The sequence below is a fragment of the Colobus angolensis genome, unplaced genomic scaffold, assembly GCF_000951035.1.
Source record: "Colobus angolensis palliatus isolate OR3802 unplaced genomic scaffold, Cang.pa_1.0 Scaffold24, whole genome shotgun sequence".
Lineage (NCBI taxonomy): Eukaryota > Metazoa > Chordata > Mammalia > Primates > Cercopithecidae > Colobus > Colobus angolensis.
The window spans coordinates 13267980-13279656 of NW_012115599.1; the positions used below are offsets into that span (position 1 = coordinate 13267980).

Consider the following 11677-nt stretch of genomic DNA (forward strand, 5'->3'; position numbering starts at 1 on the left):
CATTTCCCCGGGTCCTTTGATCACGCGCCTGACGGCTTTTCCGGGGCCGGGGAGCCAACCGAGGGCGTTCCTGTCGGGGCTGCAGCGGCGGGAGGTAAGGCATGGCCAGGCCGGCTGGGCTGCAGAGCGCCGGCACGGGTCCACGCCTCGGGGTGCCGGGCTTCCAGGATGTTCGGGCGCGGGGCGGCTCATCCGCGTCCCCCAACACCCCCCACCTCCGGCCTGAGCCTCCCAGCGCCGTGGGAACCACCTCCTGTCCGCTGTTGCTGGCCCGCATCCTAGCAGCGGCCTGACGCCCTCCCCACCCTGGCATGCCCCCTTGGCCTGGGACGATGAGCATACGACTGGGTAAGGGCAAGCTCGATGCCCCGTGCCCTACGGACACGGGGGTAGGTCGTTCATACCTTGCCCTCTGATAGAGACTCAAGCGAACCTGGGTCGCGGACCTTGGGCCATCAGCGTGCAAACTGCCCCAGGACGATCTCTTTGCTTCTGTCGATGGGGACTGACCCTCTCCACCTCTGCCTGTCAGCCCAGGCCAGGAGGGGAGGGACCTGGGCGGAGCCCTGGGTGGAGACAAGAGGAAGGTGACATCATCTTGAAGATACAATCCAGCTTTACCCACTCGTGTCCACCCTGGCACACGAAACCGATGGGGCAGAGGGTGTTCGGGCTGTATGTCTGAGGTGACACCAGGGACAAGGGCATAGAACTCAGGCATGGAACCCATCGCTTGAAGTGGGATTGGACCAGGATGGAAGCAGGCTCCTTCAGATGCTCCCACCTCACCCCTGGCTGCAGTGCAGGTCCCTCCTTTAGACTTCATTTATCCATTTTGCTCCACTGGACAGGTACTGGCAGCCCAATGCCCCAAAAGGGCTGGGGCAGGCACTGGAAACTTGCACTTCTTTCCCCAGAAGTTGAGACTTGTAAATGTCTCGAGCTGGGCCCCGCCCTGATATAGGGATAGGAGTTGGGCAGGACTCAGCCCTGGATCCAGGACTTCCCTTGATCCAACCCTTTCCTGACAGGATTTGCCAAGACTCACTGGAGGGTTACACCTAGTACATCTACCTGGAGGATCCCTCCTCCCAGGATTTGACCTGGGACCAGTTTTCATAGATCTCCAGCTCTGGGGGAGGGATCCAGAGTCTGGATGTCACTTGGGTGCAACTGATAACCTCCCTTCCTCCTCCCCAGGGAGCCCAGTGGAGGCGCCCTCCCGAAGTGCCACTGCCCATGCTGACCAACCACCCAGCCCTCCGGCTGCTGATGTCATGAGTAACACCACTGTGCCCAATGCCCCCCAGGCCAACAGCGACTCCATGGTGGGCTATGTGTTGGGGCCCTTCTTCCTCATCACCCTGGTCGGGGTGGTGGTGGCTGTGGTAAGGAGCCCTCATATACACACACAACACACACCCACAGCTTTGCTAAGGCAGGGGCTGGGTGGGCCTGGTCCAGTCTGCACAGAGTCCCCACTGTCCTGTTGAGGGAGTGAAGGGTGTGGAAGTGGGCCTCTCTCTGCTTGTGGGCCTTCCTGGGCTCAGCAGCCCCCACAGTGCTGTGTCTCTGTTGCAGGTGATGTATGTACAGAAGAAAAAGCGGTGAGTGTCCCTGTCTCCCCACCCGCCCTATCCCCACACCCGTTCTGAAATTCCTGCTCATAGGCTCTGAGATTTCTGTAAGATGTCCCTCAGCCATCCTGATACAAGCCTGAATTTTGTTTTCCTTGCCCCAGCCTGAGGTTACTCACTGGGGAAAGCCCCTTTGTAGAATCAGGGTTGTATTCTTGGAGCTATAGTGTGTCCCAAAAGGCACCCACTGGAAGTGCCCCTGCCTGGGAGAGGGAGGCGAGATGGGGCAGCCAGGTGTTTGATGAGGGTTGGGGGGCCTCCTAGGCTGAGTCCCCTCTCCTGCTCCTCAGGGTGGACCGGCTGCGCCATCACCTGCTCCCCATGTACAGCTATGACCCAGCCGAGGAACTACATGAGGCTGAGCAGGAGCTGCTCTCTGACATGGGAGACCCCAAGGTGAGCACTTGGGCGCCAGGGGGAGAATGAGGCAGGGTAGGGGTTAGCCCTGTTCCCAGCCATACTCGTGCACACTGAAACCAGAGCTTGGTTCTGCTTACTTGGGCCATAACTGAGTGCTACAGACTCCCGGGAACACAGCCTAGTCTTGTGGTGTGGTCTCCCCCCCAACAGGTGGTACATGGCTGGCAGAGTGGCTACCAGCACAAGCGGATGCCGCTGCTGGATGTCAAGACGTGACCTGACCCCCTTGCCCCACCCTTCAGAGCCTGCGGTCCTGCCGTCACCCTGCTTCCCCTGCCATCACCTGGCTCCCCCTGCTGGGTGCTGGGTCTCCATTTCTCCCTCCACCCACCCTCAGCAGCATCTGCTTCCCACGCCCTCACCATCACCTCACTGCCCCCAGGCCTTCTGCCCTTTGTGGGTGTCAAGCTCACTGCCCACCCACAGGCACTCGTGGGAGGTTTTCCTTCTGGGATGGGGGCGGCTGGGAGACACCTTTGCTCTCTCTAGCCCTCCTGGGCTTGGCTTGGGCATAAATCCCCAGGAGGGCTTTGGAGTTGTTTCCATGGTGATGGGGCCAGATGTATAGTATTCAGTATATATTTTGTAAATAAAACGTTTTGTGGCTAGGGGTTTTGTTGATTTCATCAAGAGGCTTAAAATGACCTTCCTGAGGTGATTCCAGTGCTATTTCCCCTCCCTTCCCACAGCCTGAAGGACGGGGGCCAGAACACAAGTGTCACCTACCCTACCTGCCCCAGGCTTTAGGGGCACATACCACAGGAGACTCCAGTCCAGAAAAGGATATTTTTTTTTATTCAAGTAACTGCAAATAGGAAACCAGAGGGGGAGCCCCAGGCTGGGACAAACATGGCTACCCCTCCCCAACAGAACAGGGGGAGGTGGCGGCCCCTACACCCTTTATGGTCGATTCGGGCCCCCTTGCTCACTCTGCTGCAGCATCCTAGGGGCAGGGCCCCACCTTCCCTGGGACTGGGGTAGTCGGTCACCCAGCCTGCCATGCCCCAGCCCCTCTTCCCCACAAAGAGTATCTTGGGGGAGGGGATCGTGGGCAGAACAGGAGGCAATGAGGATGAACATTTGGCGCTGGTAGCAGCAGCAATGACGGATGTCGAAGAATGGAACATTGAACAAAAAACAACACAACTGTCCAGAGGTAGTTTGTGAACAGAGGAAAAATGGAACCAGAACCTTGGGGGGCAGGGAGGAGCAGGAGGGGGGTTGGGAGAGGGCAGGGTGAGCTCCTTGTTACTGGTGCCCCATCTGAGGACGGGGCAATGGCTGAGTGGCGGAAGCAAAGTAGGGTTAGGGGAGCAGCCCCAGCCCACCTCAGGTGACGGCCACAGGGCTCACCTGTGGGCCTCACCTGGATAATAAGCAACTGCATCTCCATCACCACAACATGTACTCAGATCCCAGGCGGAGGGCAAGGGGGCTGTGGCCACAGTGAAGAGGGAGTAAGGACACACCCCTCCTGCCTTCCTGGAGCCGAAGGGGGCCGTCCAACCTAGTGCAGGGACTAGGGAAGGTAGGGAAGGATGAAAAGTGTGAGCCCCACGTGGTGACAAAGACAGTTTGGCTGGGAGAATCCTGGGGCCAGCACCCCCCCCCCACTGGCCACACCTGCTGCTGCCAGGGCAGTAGAGTAGGGCGGGCCAGGATGAGATGGGGCTTGGGCCCCTTTTAAGGCCAGGGGAACCCTCCCAGGTCCCACTATAGGAAGCCAGAGGGAACAGTGAAGGAGCAGAGAGAGCGCCCCCAAACCAAAAGCCCAGAGAGCAATGTCCCCACCACCAAGGGAGTGGGGACGCAGCAGGTGCAGGGTGCGGCTAAGTGGGATGTTAGCCTTGTCCAGGAGGGCATGTGTGTATGCGTGGGTGGGTGGGGGGAGCTGGGAACTGAGGCCAGGGGAAAACTGCTCCCCACTCAGCCCATGGGAGCCCTGCAGCGGCTGGTGTGCTGTGTAGTGTGGTGGTGAGGGCACAGGTGGAAGATGGGGGTGGCGGCCAGAGGCAGTGGTGATGGTGGGCCTGGGGAAGGGGCGGGGGCGGTGGGAGCGGAGCAAAGCTGTCCAGTCCCAGAAGGAAGCTGCTCCTCCAGTGAGGAGCAGGCGGCACGCATGGGTCACTGCTCCTCCTCCGAGGATTCCTGCGAGATGCCCTCCTCTTCCTCCTTCTCCTGCGAGGTGGGCAGTTGTTGGTGTGAGCTCTGGCCTGGCCCCCCTTTTCCACCCCCAGAGGTTGGCCCCCACCCGCTCCCTGCACTCCCTGGCTCTCCTGAAGAGGGATGAGTCAGGGCTGAGTGTGTGGGTGACTCAGCAACCTCCACGGCCCGGCTTCATTCATAAAAAGAATTTAAAAGGAGGAAAAAACCCCACACACATGCTGCTGTCACCCAGAGCCAGAAGCCAAGCCCCCTTGGCCCCCAAGCCCATGGAGCACAGGAGGGCAGAGCTCAGGGCAGCACTGAGCTTCAGGACGTGACTGGCTCCCTAGGGGAGAAGAGGTAGGGAGGAGGTGGCTGGGGGAGGAAATGGGAAGGGGTGGCTGGAAGGTACATGAGCCCTCTGGTGGGTGCAGTGGAACCAGGTCCTTGGCCCACAGGGGCAGACACTGCGCTGTGGTGCCCTGGCCCTCGGGAGTGGCCGAGGGCTGACCCCAGGCCGGGGTGGGGAGGAAGGGGAAGTGTGTGCCGCCGGGGCTAACTCACTGGGCGGGAATGTCGGGACACCACACGGGGCTACAGCCCCCGTGCCAGGCACAAACTCCAAAACAACTTGTTTCCTGTTACTCACTCTTGGGGCCTGGCCAGCAGCACCCCCTACCCCCTCCACCCCAGCAGTGGCTCAGCTCGAGGAATGACAGCTTCAGGGATTTGAGGGGGCAGGCTGGGGGTAAGAGGGCCAGGAGTGGGAAAGGCTGGGTGACCCTAACTGCAGTGGCCCCCTAGAGGCAGCCTCCTGACTCAGCCCACAGAGCCTTTCCACCAGCTGTTTGAGGGCCCAGAAGTGGATGGTGCCCTTCAGTGCGGTGTGGTGGGTCACATCAGAACTCCAGCACCGACCCCTCCCAGGGCCCAGCTCCTTCACTGTCTCTCTTCTCCAGAGGATCATAGGAAGGACAAACCTTGCCCCTGTGGCTTCCTTTCCTCATCTCTAATTGAGGGGGACACAGGCTAGATGACTTCCCAGATTTCCCCCAGAAGTTCTGAGGATTCTAGGAGCAGGAGAGGGACCCCCCAACACACAACTAGGGCAGGGCAGGGTTATGTGGTCTGGTTTGTACCTGGGACCCCTCACTTCTCATGGGCACAGCCCAGGCCAGGCACCTTCCCCGCTCTGGACTTCTGTAAAATCTGATGTCCCAGCAGGTCAGGGACAGCCTTTCCATAGGGGGTGCATAGCATTAGGTACTGTGTACTCTTAACACCCTCACTCAAAGAGCCCACGAGGCAAGCAGCAGTCTGCTTCTTCACCTACCAGTTTTTTGGGTCTGCCCCTTGGTTTCCTTCCTGGAGTTGTGGTGGTTTTCTAGAGGGTTAGAGAAAGTATCTCCTCAGTCCAAAATGCTCAATAGTGCTCACCCGATGCCCAGTGGTGAGGGAGGGGCATACCTACCTGCCTGTTCAGGGCGGCCCAACACTCTCACCCAACAGGCCCACCCAAGTCCAGCTGGCGATGACTGGCCAGCCACATTTGCCCCCTCAACATACACACACACGCCCCCTACTCCCATCTCCACCCATGACTCAGAGGATATGAGTCGTGTCTTAGAAAAAATACAATAAAAAACAAAACAACTTTTCTGAAAGGCTGATGCCACTGTGAATCTGGCCTTTGCTGCCTGTCCCCACCCCTACTTCAGGCTCCAGGGGACCCCAAGAGGAGAAAGTAACAGTCTCAGCCCAGGGGCTGGCAGGGACCCTCCACTCTCCCCACTCCACCTTTCTCTAGATCAGGAAAGCCGTGGGACTTCTGACCTCATCTCCGCATTGTCCTAGGCAGGACCAACCCCACAAAAGTGAGACCTTAGTCACTGCCCCACTCTCCCCAATTAGCAAAGACTCATTGCCGCCCCTGTACCAGGGAAGGGGGTGCACAACTGGGATGATTGAGCCCCTTCCCAGACCTCCCCACAGCCGTGGCCATGGAGCCAACAAGGGGATCCTCTGCTGGTCATCCACCCAGGGCTGGTCCCATCTCAAGTCTCACCCGGGTCTTGGCAGCACCCTTGTTTTTGCTTCCCTTTGGTCGGCCCCGAGGTCTCTTAGGTGTTGGCACTTCGCTGGGCTCCTTCTGTAAAGACAGAGGATAGTCAGGGACAGTCACCACCTGTTTCCATCCCCTTAGAAGACACAGCCCTCTGCCTCCTCAACAAGGTTAAGTCAGCAAGAACCAAGAACCACCTCTGACCTAGGAATCCCTTCAGGATCCAAAGTTCCAGTTTGAGCATCTTTGCAAAGCGCCTCCCACCCCTCCCCTTGCCTCCCTGCGGATTTCTAAGACACAAAATGACAAGAGCCCAGAAGACCCCTAGGAAAAGCATTCTGGGGACAGAAAGATACTGTTAGGTGGCTCTGCCCAAGTGTCAGTTCTGACACTGATCTTGGGCAGGATACGTAATGCTGGAGCCTCAGTTTCCTCATCTATAAATGGTAAAGACTTCCCTCGCAGGGTTGTCATGGAGATTAAATGGGTAATGTATGGTTATCTAGCACTGTGCCATGATCACTGCCCACCCTCTCAGATGACCTATGCTGGACACACACTCCCTGCCTGCACTTACAAACCTGAAGCCCATCCAGGCTGCCCCCAGAGAAGGGGAATTACAGCCGGACCCCATCCCTGCCATCATTCCCACTGAAATTTTAATAAGCCCTAAATAGAATAAAAAGCTGCTGTATAATGCATAGAAGGTGCATGGTGAAGGCGCGCCAGCTACTGTTTCCTAGGGGGCTGCCCATGGCCTGTCTATAACCAGGGTCCAGTAATCCAGCACCCCTCTTGACACCTCCCACTGACCATGGCTAACAGCTGGGGTAGGAGGGGAGGCTGACGGAGCCAGGCTAAGAAGACAAATGATCCCACCCCAGGCTCTAAAGGTGGCTGCCGAATTCCAACACAGCAGACTCATCACAGCACGTGTCTCCCAAGGCCCAGGTCAGCACAGACCACTCTCTACCTTATGGACAGGGAAAACCTGCAGGTGAACCTACATCATGTTTAAAGGGCAGAGGTCAACCTCAACTCCTCTCACCTCCTCCCCAGGGAAGGGAAGTAACTGGGCTTCACCAACAGCCAGCCCTCACTTGGGTGACAGCTGCCTCTGTAAGAGGCCAATATGGGCCCCCCCCTCAAGCCCAAGTGGCCATGCTCCCTAGGGTGCCCCACAGTGCCAGGCTGGCAGCCTCATCCTTCTATGAGGACCTTGTGAGGAGAGCAGCACCAAGATTCTGAGGGTCACTGACACAAACTCCCCAACATTTTGACTTCTTGGGCTTCAATTTCCATCTACAGTGCCAGGGGCAATGCCCATTCCAGAACTACTCATAACATGGCCTGTGCATGAATAGGTGCAGGCCCACGCAGGTACCTGTTTCTCACCTGGGATGAGGAAGTACAAGAATCAACCATAAGTACTCAGAAACTTTACAGCAAATTGACAAAAATCATTTTACGAGCACTGAATCTAATGATTAAAAACCCTGAGCTTCTATGTGTGTTTTTATTTTTGTTCATTCATCTTTATTTATTTATTTATTTTTTTTTTGAGACAGAGTCTCGCTCTGTCACCCAGGCTGGAGTGCAGTGGCGCAATCTTGGCTCACCGCAAGCTCCGCCTCCCGGGCTCACGCCATTCTCCTGCCTCAGCCTCCAGAGTAGCTGGGACTACAGGCGCCCGCGACCACGCCTGGCTAATTTTTTGTATTTTTAGTAGTGACGGGGTTTCACTGTGTCAGCCAGGATGGTCTCGATCTACCTAGTGATCCGCCCGCCTCTGCCTCCCAAAGTGCTGGAATTACAGGCGTGAGCCACCGCATCCAGCTGTTCATTCATCTTTACTACATTTTAAAATCACCGGTCCACAGTGGACTGGAAATTAAGAAAAAGGTGAGTGTTTTAAGTAAGCACTGGGTACGTGACCTCTGGGGTGCTTTAGGTTTGACTTTCTGCCACTGGCTTCAGAATTCATCTTGAATTCCTCGGCCCCCCGTTCTCTCCTGGTGGTCTCCAGAGATCTGAGCAGAGTTGCAGGTGGGGCAGGAGTACACACAGGTGGGAGGACACAGCCACAGGCCTACTGCACAGAATCATTCTGCACCCTCCACGCGTGTTCTCACCTGCTGAACGAAACTCCAGGGACCTCCCTAGCCCCAAAGGGTAAACCGAGTGAAGCAAAGGTTTGGACACCCACCTGACTCCCTACCAGCGCTGTCCCGGGACTCACCGGAGGCTGCTTGCGCGGCCTGCCCCGGCCCCGCTTCTCAGTGCCGTCCTTTTCCTGCTTGGAGGCCAAGGGCTGGCTGGACTTCGAGCTCGATTCGCTCATCTTCCCTTCTCTAAGGAGCAGGTGGAAGAGTGATGGCTGGGATGCTGGGAAACGGAAAAGTGCTTTTAGACAAACATCTCACTTCAGCCACTTTCTACCTCCTCATCACCCATACATTCAAGGCACACTGCAGAAAACTGTGCTCCCAGGGGCCCCAAGGCCTCCTACTCTGCCCAGGATGGAGGGGTCTGCCCACCCCCAGATGCTGCCAAGGGCGGGGAAGGGCCGTTGGCCCTAATCAGCTCCTTATCTATCTCCTGTTAAGAAGGGCTCTTTGTTGCCCTGCCTTAACACCGCCCCAATGGAGCAGGGTGGGGGGGTCCCAGGAGGTACAGCCAGCCTAGACCTAGCTACATGGGTGAGGCCGCCCTGGGACAAAGGTGTGGGGAGGTGGGGTCTGACGTATTGCCAGCATCCCCTCCTTCTGTAGCCAACTGCTGCCCTTTGTCTTTAAGAGAAAACCCAGTCTACGTAGTTCAGTGGGGACTAGGAAAAAAATGGAAAGAATGAGACCTTGCGATCTGGCAGCTACGGACATTGATCCCCTGCCCACCTCACTGACAATATTGCCTATCTGGCAAGGTCCAAGACTCAGGACCAAAAAGAGCCAATTGCATAGCTAGGGGGTGCCCACCCACCAGCTCTCTTCTCTGTTCTCACCCAGGGTAAATCCCTGGAGGATTCAAAGATTGGTATAATTGAGGGAGGGAGATGGTTGAAGCTACAGTGGGTGAGGTGGGGGAGGAAAGGGAGCCCAAAGCCAAAGGCCATCCTCCTCTTTCCCCTTACCCCTTCTCTGCCCAACTGGAGTCAGATGGGACTTTGTCAGATGGGCAGAGAATTCTCCAACTGAAATGCACCGTCTAACAGACCCTAGCTGGCCCCCTGGCAGGGCTCATCCTAAAAGCTTCTTGGTCATTTTCTAGCATCTTCCTTCCTCTTAAGGGTCTGTTGGGGTTTAATTAACCCCATCAATTTTTAGTTTTCCTAAAACTTCCCAAACTTCCCATTGGAAGGATGGCCTGCAACCAGTATTTTGAACACCCTGTACTACAGGTTTAGAAACGACAGTTCTCCACATCTTCATCCTAGTCCTTATCATCCGCAGGCTACAGATGGATGAGACGCCGGAGGCCTAGGCTACACATTTTTCCAGTAACCAATTCCTGCCTGCCTACCGTAAGGGGTGGGCCCAAGCGGCTCCACTTCTGAAACCCTCTCAATCTGTAAGATCAAGGTAATTATAAGGTACCTGCCTGAACTACTCCTGACTGCTTCAAGGATCAAACTAGGTAATAGTTTAGAAAAACTTAAAATAATGGAAAGAAATCTTCACTCTAACCAAAATAAGAACTAGACCATTTGAAAATGATTTATGGGCCAGCTGAGGTGACTCATGCCTGTAATCCCAGCACTTTGGGATGCCAAGGCAGGAGGACTGCTTGAGGTCAGGAGTTCGAGACCAGCCTGGACAATTCAATGGGACCCCCCCCGTGTCTAATTTAAAAGAAAAAAAAAGTTTTTACCCCAATGAGAGGAAAAGAACATTTTTGCAAACTTGTGATTTCTGGAGGGCCCAGGACCTCCATTCTCAAGCATCAAGAGACCCTCCAGACAGCGGGACTTTGCTAATTATTCTATCTTATAATGTTTCAGACTTGGAGACCCTTTTAAACAAGGTGGTTGGTGATTTATCCTGCTCCATCATTAGTGGCTTGGCCTGCTATGCAATTACAGGCAATGATTAGAATCTTATATTACACCACAGGTCCCCCTTCAAACTAAACATCAAAATTAATCAACTAAACGAGTGCTGACCTCATCTAAGGTCTGCCTGAGGCCCCCTCATCGAGGGGGTTCCAGTTGGGCGAAGCCAGGCCGGAATCCCAGAGAGCCTGGCCCGGCCTGCCTAGAGATCTTGGCGGGTCTCCCTGGAAGCTCTCATACCATCTGGTGCCTCCCCCACCTCTTGCTGCTGGGGACCCTTTAATCCCCCTCAGCCAACCCCCCAAGAACTAAACGAAGGCCCGAGGCCCTTTCCAGTGAGGCCAAGAAACGCTCCTCTCTTCCACCTGTTTCGGAACATCAGAGGCCTGTCTTGTAGGAACTACATTTAGGGCCTAACCCCAATCCCTCACTTTGTAATAAGCCCGCTTGGGCCTCAAGCCTGTCTCCTCCACACGCTGTGCACGCAAAGCGTGCTCCTGGAATACTTAAGGACTCTGCAGCAAAGGCCCTAGGAAATCATCTTGGGGGTTCCCTTATTTTCTTCCCCGTCCCCCGTAAAATGGTAGCCCAGAGAAGTCTGATGAGTTGCCGAAGGTCACACAGCAAGTTGGCGAGCAGGAAAAAGTAGGTTCCCGGAGACCCTTTCAACCCGACACTTTGCCTACCCGCCTAGCGGCTAGGGCTAAGCCCCCGAGGCATCAGGCTCCAGACCCAGCCCCAGGGTGACTCTGCAAGTGTCTGCGCCCGGCCGTTGCAGGCCGGCCGGCGGGACTAGGGGCCAGGGAGCGCGGGGGGAGGGGCGCAGGCCGCTCCTGCAGGCGCGGGAAAGCAGCGCACCCCGACCGCATGCACCGCCACGCGGGTGCACCCGGCCCCACTTCCTGCCAGAGGGGGCACCCAAGCCCGCCTTGGGGCAGGAAACCTGGCGCGCGCGGGAGCGGGGGAGAGGAAGAAAGCCCCCTCCCTCCGTCCCCTCCCCGCAAAATAAAGCCCCAGAAGAAAATAAAATTGAAACGGGGAGTCAAAGGGACTAGTTCCAACAGAGCCCAGCAAAGCAGCGAAACCAGTTTGTGGGGGCGGAGGGCAGGCCCGGCCCCTGGGGCTGAAGAGGCGCAGGCCAGGCCAGAGGTGGGGTCGGGGTGAAGCCCCAAACCCAGGCCCGCGCTCCGGCCTCATCTGCGGAGGGGGCGCGAGAGAAAGGCCGAGAGAGCGAAGGGCCGAATTTCGGGGTTCCTCCCCATCCCCCTCACTTCCAGAACTTCCCTGGGCTGCGGGGGGCGCCCGACCCCCCACTCTCCCGCCGCGCCGCAGCCCGTGTCTCTCCTCGCCCCTCACCCGGGCCCG

At 56.9% G+C, this 11677-nt stretch overlaps 2 protein-coding genes across 11 annotated transcripts in view; one reads left to right on the top strand and one right to left on the bottom strand.

Annotated features, from left to right (window-relative positions):
• The first annotated feature begins 75 nt into the window (after window positions 1–75).
• LOC105514210 (chromosome unknown open reading frame, human C6orf1) lies at window positions 76–2668 on the top strand. The gene is given in 6 exon segments (XM_011945434.1): window positions 76–348; window positions 1201–1328; window positions 1582–1607; window positions 1928–2033; window positions 2208–2317; window positions 2320–2668. Coding segments are annotated over 4 exon segments (462 nt in total). The 5' UTR covers window positions 76–348; window positions 1201–1328; window positions 1582–1588; the 3' UTR covers window positions 2547–2668.
• A 161-nt stretch (window positions 2669–2829) lies between these two features.
• Window positions 2830–11677, bottom strand: part of HMGA1 (high mobility group AT-hook 1) — a 9702-nt gene continuing 854 nt past the window's right edge. For 2 of the 10 annotated variants that reach the window (XM_011945424.1, XM_011945425.1), the window contains exons 2-5: window positions 8471–8649; window positions 6268–6351; window positions 5536–5586; window positions 2830–4235 (exon numbers count right to left, since the gene is read on the bottom strand). In XM_011945424.1, the coding sequence (XP_011800814.1) occupies window positions 4182–4235; window positions 5536–5586; window positions 6268–6351; window positions 8471–8605 (324 nt within the window). In that variant the 5' untranslated portion in view covers window positions 8606–8649 and the 3' untranslated portion in view covers window positions 2830–4181. Of the gene's footprint in view, window positions 4236–4869; window positions 5587–6267; window positions 6352–8470; window positions 8656–9158; window positions 9270–10423; window positions 11369–11677 lie in introns of those variants that run through there. The other 8 variants (XM_011945430.1, XM_011945427.1, XM_011945423.1 and 5 more) reach the window with 8 other exon arrangements.